Source organism: Martes martes (assembly GCF_963455335.1).
Source record: "Martes martes genome assembly, chromosome: 5".
In the NCBI taxonomy this organism is placed as follows: Eukaryota; Metazoa; Chordata; class Mammalia; order Carnivora; family Mustelidae; genus Martes; species Martes martes.
In genome coordinates this window covers 64746108-64764940 of record NC_137892.1, presented here as the reverse complement: position 1 = coordinate 64764940, position 18833 = coordinate 64746108, and the positions used below count along the sequence as shown (strand labels likewise).

At 45.4% G+C, this 18833-nt stretch overlaps 1 protein-coding gene across 1 annotated transcript in view; it reads left to right on the top strand.

The window, feature by feature from the left end:
- Window positions 1-9560: 9560 nt before the first annotated feature.
- Window positions 9561-18833, top strand: part of IQGAP2 (IQ motif containing GTPase activating protein 2) — a 277799-nt gene continuing 268526 nt past the window's right edge. The window contains exon 1 of the mRNA XM_080804306.1: window positions 9561-9903. Coding sequence (XP_080660432.1) covers window positions 9858-9903 — 46 coding nt within the window. The 5' untranslated portion in view covers window positions 9561-9857. The remainder of the gene's footprint in view (window positions 9904-18833) is intronic.

Genomic DNA, 18833 nt, shown 5'->3' with positions numbered 1-18833 from the left:
TCATTTTCATCACCGCCTCTAGATTCTTCCCTAATATGTACAGCCTTGCTTAATCATTTGGTAGCTACTGGTAAGGAACGACGTGGCCCAGAGAATTCCATGGAAGCTCTCTTCTCCTAAGCTAGTGAGTGGGAACCAGCATCACGCTCTGCCCAGGACAGTGCTTTGTTGATGCTGTACTCTCCAAGCTGTCTATGAGCCATAGGACTTCCTTTTTTCTATTCTTAGACATAATCTGCCATTCTTCTACCTTCCTTTACATAGCTCGTGTTTTTCCTGGCCCTTCTCCTTTGCCTTGGTTTCTAGACGGTGGAGTGATTAGAATGTGCTGATGGAACTTTTGGCCCTTGTTGTAGATCCTGGAGCTGGAGGCCCCTGCAAGATGACTAGCTACTTCTACAGAGTTTTTCCCTTGCTGGAGTCAAGCTCGCCACGTGGTCCTGTCCACAATGGGCAGCTCCTGCACAAGACAAATCCATCACCTCGCTTGCTTCATTTTGCTTCCTCTTTCTGGAAGTTGAACAGGTTGGCTGGTAGGAACGAACAACCTTGCACTGAGAGCATGTAAGTGACTTTCCACGGGTCTCAAGGTGTTTTTCCTTCTCAGGAATGTCAGTTACCCCTCTTTCTGGATTTCATTCGAGTGTTATATGCAATTCTGCTATGCTGCTATTCTATTCTTTTCTAGGGGGGTAGATATTGCTATGCAGGTACTTGTTACTTTTCATGCAGGTCAGCTACCAAGGTTTAGCTCTCTGGTGCAACCAGATTCTGCTTGAACACTGGCCATTCACCATTCACCAGATTCAGTGTTACTGAATTTCTCCTCCATGACATGGCTTGGCATCAAAGGGTCGGGGAGAGGCAGGAAATCGATCTCAGAACCCCAATTTGAGGGTGTACCAAGAAATTAATTTTGGAGAGAATTGAGATTGAAGTTAATCACTTGTTGATTTGATGAATGTGTACTAGGTCTCTACCATATGCAAGGCACTGGGTTTATAAGCAATGACAGAACTAGAAAGCAGTTTAACCATAACAACAGATGATTAAAGAGTTCCAAGACGCGGAGACCCAAGAACTCTTTGAGGAAGAAATGAAAACTATCCAGAAATAGTAATTTTACATTTTATATATTACCTCTTCTCCTAACTTTTCCTTTTGAAAAAAAGTCTGAAAATAGGACTCTTTTATCAATGAAGCCTGACAGAAGAAGCATCATGGGAGAAGAATCAGTACCCGTCTGGTGTAAGATTACACAGGCGCAGGAGGATCCATGGGGAAATATGACATCTTCTCTCTGTGGCCCTTGGACACTAGATATTGGGGATTTTTTAAAAAAGATTGTTGATTGATTTAAAAGATTTTATTTATTTATTTGAGAGAGAGAGCAGGGTGGGGTTAAAGGGAGAGGGAGAAGCAGACTCCCTGCTGAGCAGGGAACCTGACAGGGGACTCAGTCCCTGGACCCAGGATCATGACCTGAGCTGCAGGAAGATGCTTAACCAGCTGAGCCACCCAGATGCCCCAAGATTTATTTATTTATCTTAGAGAGAGAGAGACAGAGAGAGAGCATGCTAGCAGGGTGCAGGGGGGCAGAGGGAGAGGAAGAGGGTAAGCAGATTCCTGCCAAGCTCAGAGCTTGTTTCAGGGCTCGGCATGGGGCTCCACGCAGGCAGGATCTCATGATCCTGATATCATGACCTAAGCCGAAAGCAAGAGTGGGGTGCTCAACCAACTGAGCCACCCAGGCAGGCGCCCCTGATCCTGGAGATTTTTTAAGGGACTGTACAACTTAATCAAGGGAAATAAACATGAGTGAAATTCTGAAACTTAATTTTTGAGACCAAGAACTATAAAACTGACCAAGACCCTAACTTAGATAAGATACCCAGCATTAGCTAAATTCTATTGAAAATTATATTATCGCAGAGGTGCACTAGCTTAAATAGAAGAACTAGAAAAAAAAATAATGCTAAAATAAAAATGAAGAATGGAAAAATCATTTCAGATTTAAGAGTTATTTGTAAATGTGTTTACAAAGAAATTAGTGCAAAAGTCAAAACTAAAATCAAAGTGAGCTCAGGTCTTCTGGCCCATTGGAAGTTTGGAATTCTAGGCACATCTTTGGTGATCTTGGAAAGGGAAGCATGTGAACTGGGGACAGATTTTCAAAGTTTAGATCGAAGGTTTTGTTGCCTAATGAAGAAGACTCCACCCAATGGAGGAATCCTCTCTATGGCAGTTCCAGCTAAGTGCTTTCCTTTTCAAAGAGAAACTCATACAATTTCCATGAAGTATTTTTTCAAACTCAAGTTTATTCTAATGGACAGCTTTTCTGATAAGATATAAACTCCAGACTTAGAAGAGCTTGACCCACCACATTTTAAACAACACTGAGAATTAACATTGTAGTTTGAAAAAGATAAATTCCCAACTCTTTTCTATTTTTGTTTAATTTTACCTCCTGGAATGTTCTCAGTTCTCTCAAGAGATTGTAGAATTCACTCTCCAAGTGAAAGCAATTTAAATTCATTTAAAAACTTTTTGGGACACCTGGGTGGCTTAGTTGATTGGGTGGCCGACTTGTGCTTCTGGCTCAGGTCACAATCTTGGGGGCTTGAGGTAAGAGCCCCTCAGTGGGCTCTGCTCTTGGTGTGGAGTCTGCTTGAAGTATTCTGTCTCCCTCTCCCTCTGTCCCTCCCCACTGCGCGCTCAAGCGCATGTACTCTCTCTCTCAAATAAATTTTAAAAAATTTAAATTAAAAAATAAAAAGTATTTTTAAAAAATATGTGCTACAGGAATTTAAAGAAGCCCAGGTAAGACCTTGAACCTGGGCGGCAGTGGTAAGGATGAGAGCAAAGAAGAAAGAAGTGGGGCGCCTGGGTGGCTCAGTCAGTTAAGCGTTTGCCTTCAGCTCAGGTCATAATCCTGCGGTCCTGGGATGGAGCTGGGCCCACACTGGGCTCCCTACTCAACGGGGAGCAGGCTTCTCTCTCTCTCCCTCTGCCTGCCACACCCCTGCTTGTGCGCCCTCTCTCCCTGTCACATAAATAAATAAATAATCTTCTTAAAAACAGTCTTAAAAAAAAGAGAGAGAAGGAAGAGACATTCACAGACACGAGAGATACTCAGAAAGAACCACCAGTCTCAGAGAGGAATTGGATGCTGAGGAATGATTCTAGAGGAATCAAAAAAGGTTGAGGTTTTGAATCTAAGTGACTGAAAATGTTTGTATTAAGAGGGTATGGGAAACAGAGGAAAGATCCATTAGTAGATGAGGAGGAGGTTGAGGTAGAATTGGTTGGTTCGGATTTGTTTATCTGTCGAGTTTGACGTGACAGTTGTATTTACAGTGTGGCAAAAGCCAGGCATTGGTGGTATCTGCCTTCCTTGCAGTCGTGTTCCTTGGTTCACTATTGGCTTTTACCCTTGGCCTCCGGCTGACCAGATCCAGATGTGAAGTTAACTCTCAGCAAGCTGAGTGACTGAGTTTAGCAGCTGATTAGCTACCAACACAAAGCACAATAAAGTAAATTGGAGAGGGTTTAAAACCGAGAGACACCATCAAAATGTTTAAGCAGTACTCTTTTTTTTTTTTTTTAAGATTTTATTTATTTATTTGGCAGAGAGAGACACAGTGAGAGAGGGAACACAAGCAGCGGGAGTGGGAGAGGGAGAAGCAGGCTTCCTGCCAAGTGGAGCCTAATGTGATGTGGGGCTCCATCCCAGGACCCTGGGATCGTGAGCTGATCCCCCGGCAGAAGCTTAACGACTGAGCCACCCAGGCGCCCCTAAGCAGTACTTTGTGACACAGTGAGGCAATATCTACTTAAACAATAGACCAATTAAACGGTCAACCTCCCACCTGTTCACGAAGTGAATAGTTATCCCTTGTTGAGCCTTAATGGGGAGACCAGGAATCACTACCCAATCTCCAAAAGGAAAAACCGTCATCAGGAAATGGGTCTCAGTAGCCCCTTAGGGAGCAGCTGAGTTTTGGGGTGGAAACTATAACCTCATCACCAGATAATAAGCACCTTGCTAAAAAGATGTGTACGTTTGCATATTCAAATTGTCCCTATCAATATCTCAATGAGGTTTTGTTTTGAAATAATGTAGATTTGCCTCAATCAAGTAAAGTAAATGAATCTGCACTTTAAAAGCTGGTAAACCAACATTCTAAGATGTTATATGTGTTTTGACTATGTTGACAGAATGCATGTTTCTTTTAAAAAATATTTTGAAAAGCGTTCTAAATGTAGAGAAAGAAAGGATAAAGTACCAAATACTTACATGTATACCATTTGTATACAACAAATGCCATATTTGTTTCTTTTTTTTTTTTAAAGATTTTATTTATTTATTTGACAGAGATCACAAGTAGGCAGAGAGGCAGGCAGAGAGAGAGAGGAGGAAGCAGGCTCCCTGCTGAGCAGAGAGCCCAACGCAGGGCTCGATCCCAGGACCCTGGGATCATGACCCGGGCTAAAGGCAGAGGCTTTAACCCACTGAGCCACCCAGGCACCCCTTGTTTTTGTTTTTTAAAAGGAATTAAAATGATATAGAATTTGATGTTCTACGTCTACCTCAGCTTCCTTTCCCTCCCCTCGTTTCTCAGAGGTTATTGCTATACTGAAATTTTTCTGTGCATGTTTTCATACTTTTGCTATACGCTATTTGCTATACGCAAATATCCCAATATGTATGATATATTATTTTGTATGTTCACAATTGCACACAAATGGCATCCCATACTATTTTCTTATTCTACCATATTTTTACATATTACATGTATTTATCCATTCTGCCACTTAGAGACATTTAGTCTGTTTCCAGTTTTTCCTGGAATGAATAACATTGTACACATTTACCTGAATGTACAAATTACACAATTTACCTTCTAGTTTCTCTAGAAGATCTTAGTAGATGTGGAATTACTGAATTTCAGGAATTGTACATCTTTACCTTAACTAGAGATGGCCAAGTCATCCCCCTAAATGATTGTTCAGAGGACACCCCTCCTAACCTGTATGAGCATTCCTAATATTCCACACTAGTCAAACAGGTTAATTTTTGTCAGCCTAGTGGGTGTTTTAATTTTCATTCCCTGATAAAGAGTGAAGCTTCTTTCAAAATATCCAAGCTCTTCTAGGTGAGCTAGGTTTGCCTCTCATCAATCAACTGAGACAGAGTGTTCCAGAAAGGCAGTATAAGAGTCAGAGAAAATTAAAGCTAGGACCAAGAACTACTGCCAGAGATAGATGAATCTGAGATTAAGGGAAAACATATTTGAAGTTACAGTCGGGGGAAGGCATGAATGATTTTTAAAAATCATTTCGCTGAGCACCTTTCAGAGCCTATCTAATTAATACATATAGGACTAACAGGTAATTGCAAGGGATTATCAGTAAAATTATAATCAAAATCAGTGTCTGGACAGAAACTGGACCCCAAGTCTCTAGTTCTTTGTGATGGCATATCCATGATGATAATTTGGAGGCATTTGTTGTAGGTGCTATAGCATTCCCCTGGGTAAAGGAAACATGTTTAGTAGAAGGTGAGCATCTTGAAATTTACAGTTAACTTCTTAGTCTGAAGAATGCGAGATGGGCTTCTGTGGTGCGGGGAAACGTTTAGACACAGATAAACCCAGTGCTGCCAGTTACCACCGTGAGGCTCTCCAAGTCTCAGTTTCTTCAGAAGCCCTACAGGATTGAAAGTAACCACTGTTTCTAGTCTACTGCTCTGCACACCTAACTATGTAGCGAATTCACGATTGTATCAAAATAATTGAGCAACCACTACATTCCAGACATTGCTGCAAGTCCTGGGCACACAGCAGTGAACATTGGATCAAGTTCTACCTGTCAAGAAGCTCACATTCTGGGACAAACAATGAACAAATAATCCACTATGTGGAATGTTAGATGATAAAGGCAGCTGAGAAAACGAATGTCGTGTAAAAGGGATAGACATGGAAAGGGGTCACCTCGAATCAATCTGTTTTCTCCTCCTGCTCACTGCCAGGCTGCCCTGGGAATCATCTTCTGAGTCACTGGAGTTCTAAATTTCTTGAACTGTGAAATGGGAAAATAACAATGGAATTGTGTGTGGTTTTATTTACTTGCTAAAACTGAAGTTTAGACAGTCTTTACAAACTTTGATTTGTTTAGAACTTTCACTTTGAAGAGAAGAAGGCACGATTCCTTACTGATTTAACATTAACAGAATAGTTGAAAGTGGTCCAAAATCATACAGATTTTAGTGGAGTGAAAAAGGACTTGAATGAAAAAGAATGTGTATATAAACAAAAATATGTAATACAAAAAGCAATGCATGGAGACTCTCAGGAGGCCTGGAATTTAGGCTCTGTTCTTCCATAGCCATGGAATCACACGGCTCTCTGTGCTGCTCAGCCTTGTCCATACAGTCATGCTAACAGGCCGTCAATCCTACAGTTATTTGACCCCCTTCTTTTGTTTTTGAGAACCGAAACGCTGATGGTTGCATTTATTTGTTTTGATTTTTTTTTTAATCTGATGTTGGACTATAACAATTTCCTTTTTAGCTATAGAAGTCTCCGTTGCAAAGAAGTGAAGTTCCCGCTCAGCCTCTCTTTTCCAGGACGGAGAATGAGTAGAAGATCTTAACAACTCAAGGGCTCCCAAGACTTGGAAAAAACTCTGTATCATTTCTTTCTTGTCATTGCTTCATGCTTCACTTCTTTGGGCGATGCTATGAAAGCACATTGTTCACTGTTCTGGTAATGTTAAAATGATCCATAATATGATATTGGAAAATCACCAAATTATTTCACAGGTGAATGGAACGTTAAAGTTGCAAGCCAAGACATTTACTTAAATGTACTGTTTCATCCTGTTTGATGCTTTTAGTATAATTAATCTTTTATAGTTATAAAGACAAAGTTGCATTTTTTCCAAACACCTTCATGCTCATTTCAGTTTGTCAAGAGTAAGCCTTAGAAAACCAACTTTTAAAAGTGATGTTTCTTTAAATTGTTTCACTAGGTCTAATTTTTCAATGTCATCTTTTGTTTCACATAAAAGAAAACCCTTCTTGCTTTATTAAAAAAAGATTTTTTTGCTAGATGGCTTCAGTTTTTGTTTTTAATATTCTTGTGAGCACAATCAGATGGCAAAGTACGCTGGCACATTGCCTTGTAATTTTTTGACTCCCTCGCCAATGTCAAACCCTAAGAGAAAAAAAATAGCCCAGAATTCTGCGACTAAGTTTGTTTTTCTGAGATTCTGCAGAGAAGTGATCTGAGAGAGAGTACCATTACCCAGTGAATGCAGACTGAAATCCCAAAGATGAATTCCAGCACTTGAAAAAAAAAAATCAGAACCATTTGCTTTTACTGTTTCTTCTTAGTGTTAAGTTCTCTATAGAAACATTAGTTGTGACGGAGCTTGAAACCACCCCAGAGCCCTCAGAGAAGAACTGACCAGCTAGAACGTGAATTTAGAACAACTTTCCTGCAGAGCACCTATTTATGCCTTAACCTTCACTTTCTATCCTTAACAGATATTTACTCATTACAATCTGCGATAGCCATGTAAGTGTTGATGGCACCAACTTAATTTGTATTAAAATTGCCCCTTTACCATTTACTGGTGTGGACATCACTGAAACTCTCCTCTCTTCTACCTCTGCCATAGCCCCTTCTCTAATCCAGCCCATAACCTGTTGCAAGATTTACTTTCCCTGAACTCCCTTGCATCATGCAGCTCCCACACCCAAAACTTTAAGGGTTTTCAAATGCCCCTGTGATAACATCCAGTCCTCTTAGCCTGACCTCAGTGTCCTCCATAACCTGATACCAGGTCCCACGCTCCCCACCCCTTACCTACCCTCATGCCCCACCATTTGGCCTTTGTCCTTGTGGGTCTTCCTGGAAGACATTGTGCATCCAACTCTGACCCACTCTTCAGGGTCCACCTCAAGGCACACTTTCAAATTCTATCAGCTTCCTTGGCCATTATAAGTTTATGACTTCCCCCTCATCTCTAAAGAGGTAGAATACACACTTTGGGGGGGGGTAAATTTTCCACTCACACTGAACATTGATAGGTGCAAGTAAGAGCTTCATAGTTAATACAAGGAATCACAGAGATGGAATCAAGTTTAGATTATCCTCTAATTCGGCATGTCCCGAAGTGTAGAAAATTCTCCTTGCACATGTTCCTGCCTGGGTGAACACTTAACAGGGTGCTGTTACTTAAAATGTGGCTCTTTCCTCCTTGAACTGCTCTTATAATTAGAAGCACCTGCTCTTTAGGGAAGAAAAACCCCATTCATTCCATTGCAGCCAGGTGAGAATCTAATGTTTCCAGAAAAGAAAAGAAAAAAAAAAAAATAGGAGAGGGAGAGAATCCTCTTGCTGGCCTGAGTGAGATTTCCCTGAGTCCAGCTGAAATCCCTCGTGCCTGTTTTCTCCCAGAACCACTGTAAGCACAGCCTGCACATCTGCCCCGTCAGCATCGCCCGCAGCTTGTCAGAAATGCAAATTCATGGTCCCCAGCCCACACCAATTGAACTGGCAACTCTGAGGGTGGGGCCCAAGAATCTTGAGTTTCGAGGGACTGCATCACCCTTCTGAGACGGAAAACAGCCGGCCGAGGTCTGTATCTTTGCATACTTCAAAGGAGTGTCACTCTGCACTTTCTCTCCAATTAAAACATCTCACAACTCCACCTCAGTTATTTTGGCAGCACGTGGTCATCCACGCCTCCCACATTTGACAAACAGGAGAGGGCATAGGTAGAGAACAGTCCCCATGCCTCCAGATCTTACCACTCTGGGGCACCAAGAGAAAAAAGAAGAACAGCTCCAGGCGACCGCATTAGAAAACCCCCTTTTAAAAGAGTCGCAAGCAACTTAATTTCCTTTCAAGCTTAGCCGGAAAAGGTTTCTGTGGTGTGGACCCCACCTGGGCCGGGCGGCGGTTCCGCACGCCACGGGCGTGGCGTGGAAGGGAGCGCGCCGAAGGGGAGCCGAGGACGACTCGCGCTCGTGTTTCGAGGGGTTGCTTGGATAGTGTTTATCTCGCTCTCCCAACACGCATGCACACCCTCTCAGTTTCTTGTGACGAAAGGGGAACCCTGCACTGTGTAGACAAAGAGTCGCAGAAGCAACTTTCGAAAGAAAGAAAAGAAAAAAGAAAAAAGAGAGAGAGGGGGGAAAAAAAAAAAGCACCGCGCGATCTCCCCAGAGGGCAAAGAACCGCGCTGTTTGTTCTTCTGTAACTGAGCAACACCCCGGGCGACTGGCGTAGCCTGTATCTTCTGCGGTTTTGCTTGCTCTTCCCCGCGTGGGTTCACTTCCACCCTCAGAACTCTCCAGAAGTGAAAATTCAGGCGGGGCGGCCGCAGCCCCCAGGCGGCCAGCGGCGCGCGGGCCCCAGCTGCAGGGGATCCCGGCCCGGCGCCCCGCTCAGCCCCTTCCTCCGCCCGGGCGGGTGAAGGGGCGGGCTCAGGCGGCCCGGGCGCTGCGCCCCGCTCGCGGTAGGGGTCGCTGCGACGCGGCGCGCGCTCCCACCGCGGAGAATAACGGGGCCGGGCTGCAGGAGAAAGGAAACCTGCCCGGGACGCGGCGGCGGCCGGGACGGAGCGAGGGACGAGAGTTCACTTTTGCTCGGGTGTGAGCGCGCGGCGGCCGCAACGAACGCCGACCGGGGAGCAGCGAGCGAGCGGGCCGCCCATCTCGGGGCGACCGAGGGAGGGCAGCGAGAGGCCGGACACGAGCGCCCCGGAGGGGCGCGGAGCCGGCGAGCCTGGCCAGCGAGCGGAGCCGCGGGGGGCGCGCCTCGGGCGGGCCCCCAGAGCCGCGCAGGATGCCTCACGAGGAGTTGCCGTCCCTGCAGAGACCCCGTTATGGCTGTAAGTACGCCGGGTGCGCGCGGCTTCCGCCGGCCTTGGGGAGCCCCCTCCCCGGGGACCGCGTTGGAGAAGCCGAGGGAGCCGGGTGCGCGCCTCGGAGGGAGCGGGAGGGCAGCGGCTGTGTCGTTGGCAAAGTTGAAAGCTGAAGTTGCAGAAGGGAGTGAGCAGCCTCCTGCCGTTCTCCCCACAGATTCCTGTTCCTCAGCTGGTAACCCCAGTCCTTCTCCCGGAAAACCCGCCTGGGGAGCGCGGGCGGCGCTGGGTTGCGCTCTGGACCAGGCCAGGTTGGGGGTTTAGGGGGTATCAGGTGAGGAGCCCTCGGAGCTCCGGGCCGCTGCCGCCTGGGGCCGGGGGGTGGCGTAAGGGACCGGATCGTGCCGACTCCGAAGGAAAGTTTGTTTGCTGTGGCTACAGGTGGGCGCCGCAAGTGCTGTGCCCACGCACTCCACCAGTGGCGAAGGCGGCTCTCCTGGAAGGGCAGGCGTCTCCCTGCCTGCTCCCTCGAAATGCCCCCGAGCAGCAAGAGCCAGTTTGCACCCCACTGACGTGAATCTCATACTGGTGCTGCTGCACCGGGCAGCGCCGGACCCAACCTCTGTCTTCCCTCCTGTTCCCTGCGACCCTGTCGGGACTGCCACCGGGAGAGGACGCAGAGCTGGGCTCCCCAGGATCCAGCCTGAGCCCGCGTGACTTGACCGAGGTGGTGTAGATTACCCCGCCAGGGACTGCTGTTCGGAAAGAGGTTGCTCTGGCGGATCGTGAGTGGATGGAGCTTGATTAGCACCAACCACGTGGCTTCATGGACAGAGTTCAGAGTCTTCGCTAAACGTGTGCCAGGAAGTATTTCCTTTAAAACAAACAAAAAATTGGCGCTCCGTCTCCACGGTTGGCCCTGTCCGTGAACCCGTGGCCGAAGACCACTGGTTAATCTTTTGCCCTGGCTTGGCCTTGTGACAGAGGAATCAGGTTGGGGTTAAGGTGGTGATACCTGCCGCAGGGTTGTTTCATGCGTTTGGGAAGGTGGGGCGGCCGGTCGGGAGGGCCGGACACTTGCCCAGTTAAACAGAGGGAGTAGCTTGTGGAAGTTCTTCCTCTGCGCTGGGCTGCGAATGGATTGTCAGAGATAGGAAGTTCGTTTTGCCATGTGACCCTTTTGGTGTCAGGCAATGAGGAAGAAGCCCAGGGAGCCAGCCGCAGCCTCTGTACAGTAGTGAAATGCACAGAACAGTTGATCAGGACCCAGTTCTTTGCAGCCTGGATGATCCTTGAGTAAACCACAGAGCCAGCAGAGCTCTTTGCATTCAAGGAGGCATGCTGCGGTCATTCAGTGTGTGTGGTGTCAACCACAGGTTGGTGAAAGGCTTTTGTTGATGTGACAAGCTCCCAGCACAAATGGTAGCTTCTCTGTGTCAAATTAGAAGATGACCACGAAGTCTGGAAATGAGACACAGACACACCAAGAAAGGGCTTTCCATACCACATTTTCGTGCATGGTGTAGTTGGTGGGTCATCTCTTACTAGTTCAATATGCTCGTGCAAAGTGGCTGTGAACAAAGGGCGTGAGTCACCTGTGGAGACGGAGAGATCTGTGGTGTTTGCTTAATTTTTATTTTTTCCATCGAATGTACCTGTGGACTTAACATACTCCAGGAGCAACAACCAAAGGGGTTTAGATCCTACAACCACAACATTCCACATATCCACTTTCTCTGGAAAGCATTGTCCAGGTTTTCTCATGAGTCTGGTGTGATGGGGTGTTGTGCAGCCTTATTGGAATCACTCCCACCTGCTTTCCCACAGCTCACGACCTGCTTCGGTCATGGAGTAAAAGAAATGTGTTTGATAGTTTCCACACTTTATGGTCACCCTAAAATATTAAGGCTTTCATAAAGTAGCCTGTTAAGTCCTTAAAACGTTTCTGAAATTTGCAACTGGACTCATAATTAATTTTAAAAGAACGTAGTTGAACACACTTGAGTGTTAGCCAGTGTTAGGTAACACATACTATTTGCGCAAAAGGAGACTGTGGTGTATCAGAATACATAATTTCTGGTAGTGGATTGATTTGGGGGGGGGGATAGGCCTCCATCAACACTATGTCCTCACTGCAGACAGTGCTGTGAGCTTTTCACAGGAAGTCTGGGGAAGGAAAAGGCACTGTCCTTGCTATGTTGATTAAAGAATTGTGCTTCTCTTGTCTGTGGGTTTGGTAAGTTCAGGTTCTATGAGACCTTGAACTATAGCAAACAGGCTTTATTCCTGACACTTAACAATAAGTTAAGCCCCAATACATGTCCCACCCATGGTCGTTATTTCAGTTCCAGGACCATGTATTCTGAGCGAAAGGTATTTAGGTATTTGAAACTGGGCTTTGAAAATGACTTTAGGAGTTGGTTTTAACTGTGAAACTTATTTTAGTTCTGGTCTTCTGTTCTGCCATCTCTTCTCCCCTTGGAATATCATTTAATTCAGTAATTGTTGGACAAAGTAAACTCACTGAACTCAGGGCTGTCATGATATCTCTCTTCTCCACCAGGCTGAGTGTCTGTCAAATACCCCATAGTAAGTCGTACTTGAGGTATTGCTCGATTTGTTCTCTGTGAAGGCACCTTTCTCAGATTTCTGACAGGAGAGATTGCTGAAGTCTTCCTGATTGGCACACTGGAGCACTGAATTAAAATTAAATAGGTCATTTTCTATTTAATTCCTGCCTCTTCCATTTTGGCCACATTCTCCTGCAACCTTTGAAATTACTTTGGGTCCCATTACTACAGAACAAAGCTGAAGTAACTGCTCATTCACGCTGTGCTGCAGGGAAGACGTGGCAAAAGGTAAAGGTGGAAAATGGCTTTACGAATTTAGACCTAACCAGAATATGGTATGACATACTGTCATAGCCAGAGTATCCTTCTACACTCAAAATCAAATTTATTTATTTTTAACTGTTTTGTTTATTAACTTGAGAGAGGGAGAGAGGGTATGAGCAGGGGACGGGCAGAGGGAGGGAGAGAAGCAGACTCCCCAGTGAGCGCAGAGCCAGATGCCAGGCTCTAACCCACGATCCCGAGATCATGACCTGAGCCAAAGTCAGACGCTTAACCCACTGAGGCACCCAGGTGCCCCCAAACCAAACTGAAATGACACTTAAGCTTAGGCATGATTTGCAGATAATTTTCATGCTGTTGTAATGAATTATGATGAATTAACCAAAGTAATGCTTAAGCCACGTTGCCACCATGATCTGTCAAAAGTTTTCTTCCAGTTACTTGAGAGTTAAGAATACAACTGATAGCAAAAGAGGGTCTTTGTGATTAGACATAGATGATCTCACTCAGAATTGATAATTCAGTCAACATTCAAGTGCCTACTGTGGGTAGGTAGTCAATGTGCTTTTGGCAAGAACTGTGGTTATTTGTCCTCAGCAAAACTTCTCTCTTGAGAAACATTGTAAAGCTGGTAGTGATCCGTGTTTCACTGTTTGTTTTAAAAAAGTGCAACCTGGGCCTAATGGAAGGGGTGTGTGTGTGTGTGTGTGTGTGTGTGTGTGTGTGTTGGGCGGCAGCGAGGGTTGAGGGGCTATTCTGCCTGATGCTTTGAGCTTTTCTTTCTTCTCCTCCTCCTCCTCTCTTCAGTGCATCCGACTTCCCCATTACATCGGTGTTGTCATGTGAACGCAGAAGGTTTAAGGTGTCTGCTGTGTTGCCATGTGATGCTGTCATTCGAAAGTCAAGTCACTCCTTCGTGTGCTATTGTTTGGGTTGAATTTTTCAAAAGGATCTTCAAGGTCAACAGCTAAAGTGTTATTTTAGTACGCTTTTAACTTTAATTACCCATGTTGTTAGCCAAAATGACTTGTTTGGCAGAGTTTAAGCTTGGTAATACCAAGTGTGTTTTAAAATTTAGTGTTTAGGGTATCAGCTGACCCCCTTTTTCTCTAGGGAACCATTGATTTGCTGTTGCCCCTTACGTTCCCACTATGCAAGTGTTTTAACAGCTCATTTTACTTAAAAGTCTATTATACGCACCGATCTAACACTCCAAGTCTTCATGGTAACTGAAGGAGAAACAAAGGCTACTCACTCACCTTCTGATTTGATAGTCAGGTGTGGTCCTGCAGGGTGGGCGGTTGAGCCTGGGGTATTAAAATTAGGGAACTTGGGAAGAGTCGGTGCTTTTCATGTACAGCTGTTACCATCTGCTCATTATTACCTTAGAGAGGGCTGTGTTTCCCCATGTCACAAAGGAGCTGAAATCCATGATAATATCTCAAGGTCACACATCTGGCAGGTGACAGTGGGAACTTGAAAGCTGGAACCTTCAGAACCTGAAGGCTCCTCTCGCCAGCTGTTGTCAGTTTGTCTCCCTGAATTACTCAGAGGGGTTCCACCTCTTTTTTGTTTCTGGTGTTGGCCATGATTTTCTCAATCTCCAGAAACCTGTAGCTATTTGGATAGTGTGATCTTTTAAACAGTGGATGCACCACATGGTCTAAATGGAATTTTGCTTCCTCCCTGTCCCCAAGAAAAGCCTGGAAGAATACATGAGCCTTTTATACAGTACATCCAGGCTTCATCAAAGGGTTTTCTGTGTGTGTGGAGACATCCCATGTCACTGTGAGGCACCGAAATGAAAGAAAGGTTTTGCCATAATACAGTGGTATGCTCCAACGATTCCAAATGGGATAATTGGTAAAACACACTTGATTACGTATACTGGCCATACCTTAAAAGTGGGGGTTGATGAGAAATCAAGCAGAAGCTTGCAGTGAGGGGACCAACAAGCAAGCCAAAACTTTTTTTCACTTAACTGTTCTCTTTGTTTTTCTTCCTCGAAGGGCAGCATGGTGTCAGTGAAATGGCAAAAGCTTTGTAGTTAAGTAGAGGTAGGTTTGAACCCTTACTGCCAGCACTGACAGCCTGTGTGGCCTTAGGGTTTTTCCCTGGACCTTGAAGGGAGTGTTTTATACTCCTGTAATGGTGGCTGCTGTGGGTCCTAGTACACATTGCTGAACTGTGGAGATTTCAATTAATTGAGCACTTAATCTGTACAACAGATGATGGGTGAAAGAAAAAGGACCATGATGGTCACAACTGTAAGAACCTGGGAGATACAGAATAATAGTTACGCCTCGGAGTGTACTTCCTAGTTCTGTGGAAGAGAAGACACGAGAGTGATGGATTTGGATGGGGCAATAGGAAGGCTTCACGGACTGTGAACTTGAACAAGAACTTGAGGAAGGTGGGAGGCAAAAGTGCAAGGCATTTGTGTGTATTCGTGGTATGGATAGTGTGTGCGGGTTGGAAGCTTCGGTGGTTGGGGATAGTTGCCGGGGCACACTGGTGTAGCTGGAAGGGGATTTCCTAGATATCCCAGAATCATTTCTCTGTAGACGACAGAGGGCCGTCAGAGCTGTCTTGAAGAAAGTAGCTGGCTCAGTTTCTTACTGAAGTATGGTTTTCTTTGAAACGCTCCCCACCTTTTTTGAACTTTTCATTAGATTTTGAGGGGCGAGAGGCCCAGTGAAGTGGGGAATGGAGGGAAGGTTGAGTGTGATTGGAGTGCGTGGGGCTGGAAACTCCAGGCGGGCCGGTGAGGTGTGTGCCTGGGGGCGTTTGGGGTCCGCTCCCTCTGCTGCTCAGAGGTCCCTTCACCATGCTTCTAGGGTTGGGGATTCCTGTGGATGGGCAGGTTGGTCAGAGTTTTGCCCAGGGTAGGAGAGACATCGCCAAATGATGCTGCTGCTTACGGTACTGAAGGTGATCCATGAATACAGACATGGGTAGGCATGGCGCCTACTGGGCGCTCCTCGGCTCCAGCCAGGGAGACCGATGACTGACTCTAAACCATCCCAGAAGGCGCATACTCTGAGAACAGGTGAGGAGGACAGGTACAGTTAGAGCAGGACAGGGATCTTGACAAGTAAATTATTGGGCAATAGAGTTTCTGTCACCTCCTTTTTTCATCCTATTACCTGGGGCAATTTTTGCTTCTAAAATTTGACTAGAGATTTAGTGCCCTCCAATGACCTGCATCTCCGTTTTGTGGGAAGATGGCTGATACCACATTTCCCATTCATCATCTCGATGTAACGAGACTCTCAGCAGACTCCCCTTTAGTTTTGGAATCATGGACTAGACCGAGTGTGTCCGTGTGCCTGCACAGTTCTGACAGCTGGTGCCCCAGCCGGAGCAGTGGTTTTCAGGGAGCACTTTCTGGAGGAGCAACAGCAGCAGAACATCACCTGAGAACTTGTTAAAAAGGTGAATTTCTGGGCACCCCCCCCCCAGGCCTTCTGAATCAGCACCTGGGGCGGGGCCCACCGCATGTCAGAGAGCCTTGTAGGGGATTCTGCTGCCCTGCAGAACGGCAGAAGTGAAAAGATGTTCCTCATGCACAGTCCCCCTCCTCACAGTGCTTGCAGGTTTTTGTCAGAAAAGTGTAAACACACGGCTACAATACTGAAGGCTTTACTTAACTTACTCCTTGTGTGTTTGATTTGAGCACACACCTGGCACCTCATACAAGCCTGGGCACTGATGTCTATACAAATTTGTGTTTATTTTATGGGATTTATTTTTGTCTGTCTTTAAGGTCGCTTTTCTCTGTTCTGGGAAACAAATGGGATGCAGAAGATAAAGTCCAAAATCCCCATGGAGGAGGGATGGAGGCCCAGTTCCCAAGAATTTCTAGGTGGAGGAAGTACTCTTAGGAGCTACTGGGAAAACTTTCTGTGTAAAAGAGAGGCACCAGGCTGGCAAGTCTGAACTCTAAAGCTGGCATGGAGGCCTGGACAGGAAGGGCTAAAGGATGTCCTTGTCCTCCATCTTTATCTTCAGAACAACTTGAAGTATTTTTAATTCACTCACTTATTCACGTTTAGTTGTTCATGCTGGGAGAAATACTGTTGGACTCAGGTCACACCCACACTGCAGGGAAGCTGCAAATCTGTTTGTTTTGCTACTGATTACGGAGGACATTCCTACAATTTGATTGAATTTTTTGCTTGGTGTTCCCAAAAATGACTTTTTTTTTTTTTTAAGATTTTATTTGGAGTGGGGGGAGGGATGGGGACAGAGGGAGAGAATCTCAAGCAGACTCTCCAGGGAGTGCAGATCAGGATCAGAGCCCAGCGAGCTCAAGAGTTGGATGTTCAACTGACTGAGCCACCCAGGTGCCCCAAAAGATGACTTTTAATTGTTCTCCTGTATCCATTACTATCAAATTTCTAAAGGAGGACCTTTTTATATAATTTTTAAAAATTAAGATCAATTAGCTCCTGGTAATTTTTTTCATTCTCACGTGGTTTTTTGTTGTTGTTTACAGATATGAATTTAATCTTAAGTAATGTCAATGCATTTCCTTAGTCATCTCCATCTAAGACTTAATTTGCCAGTGATGGAAGCAACCTATATTTCAATCAAGTGATGTTTATGTTCATTATCTAGCTGGTAGGTTGGTGTCCTGGCACTGAGAAAACGTTCGATAAATATTTGCTGTTATTACAAGTTTTGCTTAAAGTGTCTGCACTGTTTCTCTAAAGGAGGAACTTGTTTCTATTATCTGTTAAAGATAATCAGAGCAGCTTTCAATTGCCAGGCAAACATTTAATGTTTAGATTTGTTTTCATACTGTATGAAACCTAGGCAAGTTACTTGCATTTCTCTGTGCCTTAGTTTCCACACTTGGAAACTGCAAGTGGAAGGTTCATGCTCAGAGGGTTAAGTGATGTAATACATGGAAATGTACATGTTCAAAGGTGCCTCTGGAGAGTCCGTGCTTGAAGCTGGAGGGGCAAGGGCAATGGCGGTTCCCCCTCATCATTCCTGCCCCAGGCCTGTCTCCCCTGCTCTTTGCCCTTTTCTCTCCTGAACAGAAAGTGGACTTAAAATCCCAGGCCCAGGTGAGCCTGGCTGGCTCCATCAACAGAGCATGCAACTCTTTCATCTTGGGGTCGTGAGTTTGAGCCCCACATTGAGGGTGGAGTTTACTTAAAAAAAATTTTTTTTTTTAAATCCTGGGCCCATACTATGTTGAAAGCATATACTCATAGGGAAAATTTTTTAGTTATCCAATTTGGAAATTGATTGAATCTTACTTTGGGTGGAGATCAAATTATCCTTGTTAATATATATGTAAAAAAAAAAATCCCAATGTGTTTCCTTGCTGTTTCCAAATGAAGTTTGACTGGGATTGGATTCCTGTGCGGCATTTTTCTGTCATCCTAAAATGAGAGTGGAGTTGTTAGTCACACATCTGAGTGAGGAACTGTTGCTGTGCATTCCTAAGCATCCTCTTGTCTCTTACAGGGTTGTCGATTCCTATTGGGGCTGCTGCTGGTTTGAAAGCCCACGGGGTTCATGATGATCTCAAGGTGGGCAGGAACCACTTGAAATAAGTGTTAGTCTTTATGCTTGGTTCCCCTTGTAGAGTTGGGTGTGGCGTGCAGGGTCCACCTTGTGCTGTGGCGGTTTGGAAGGGAGGTGAGGAAGTGTACTGGGTTCGTCGGACCTCCCCCAGGCCTTACTGCTTCTAGAAAGTTAGTGAAGCTTAAATTCATGGCTCCAATGAAGCTCAACGGATAAGAATAACTGGGCTGTGTGTTGGAGCCAGGAGAAATGGAGAATCTCGGCTGCATTTCACCTTGGCACTTGGCAATGATGCATTCATTCAGTTCTCCTTCTCGAGCAGGCATTTTATTCTAGCACGTTTCCTATAAAAGTTTTCTGTCCATCCCCCTAGTACTTACTGCCTCAGCAAGGGAGAACTTAAACTGGCCAGGCTTCAGTGACTGCCGCATGGCATTTGGCTACATCTGCCACTTTCTCATCCTTGGCCTGAGCCCTGGGATGACCAAGCAGGCTTCACAGGCGTGGGGTGAGGGGGCTGGGAAATGTTTGTCATGTAGTCAGCCTCACGGGTTAGGAGTTCTC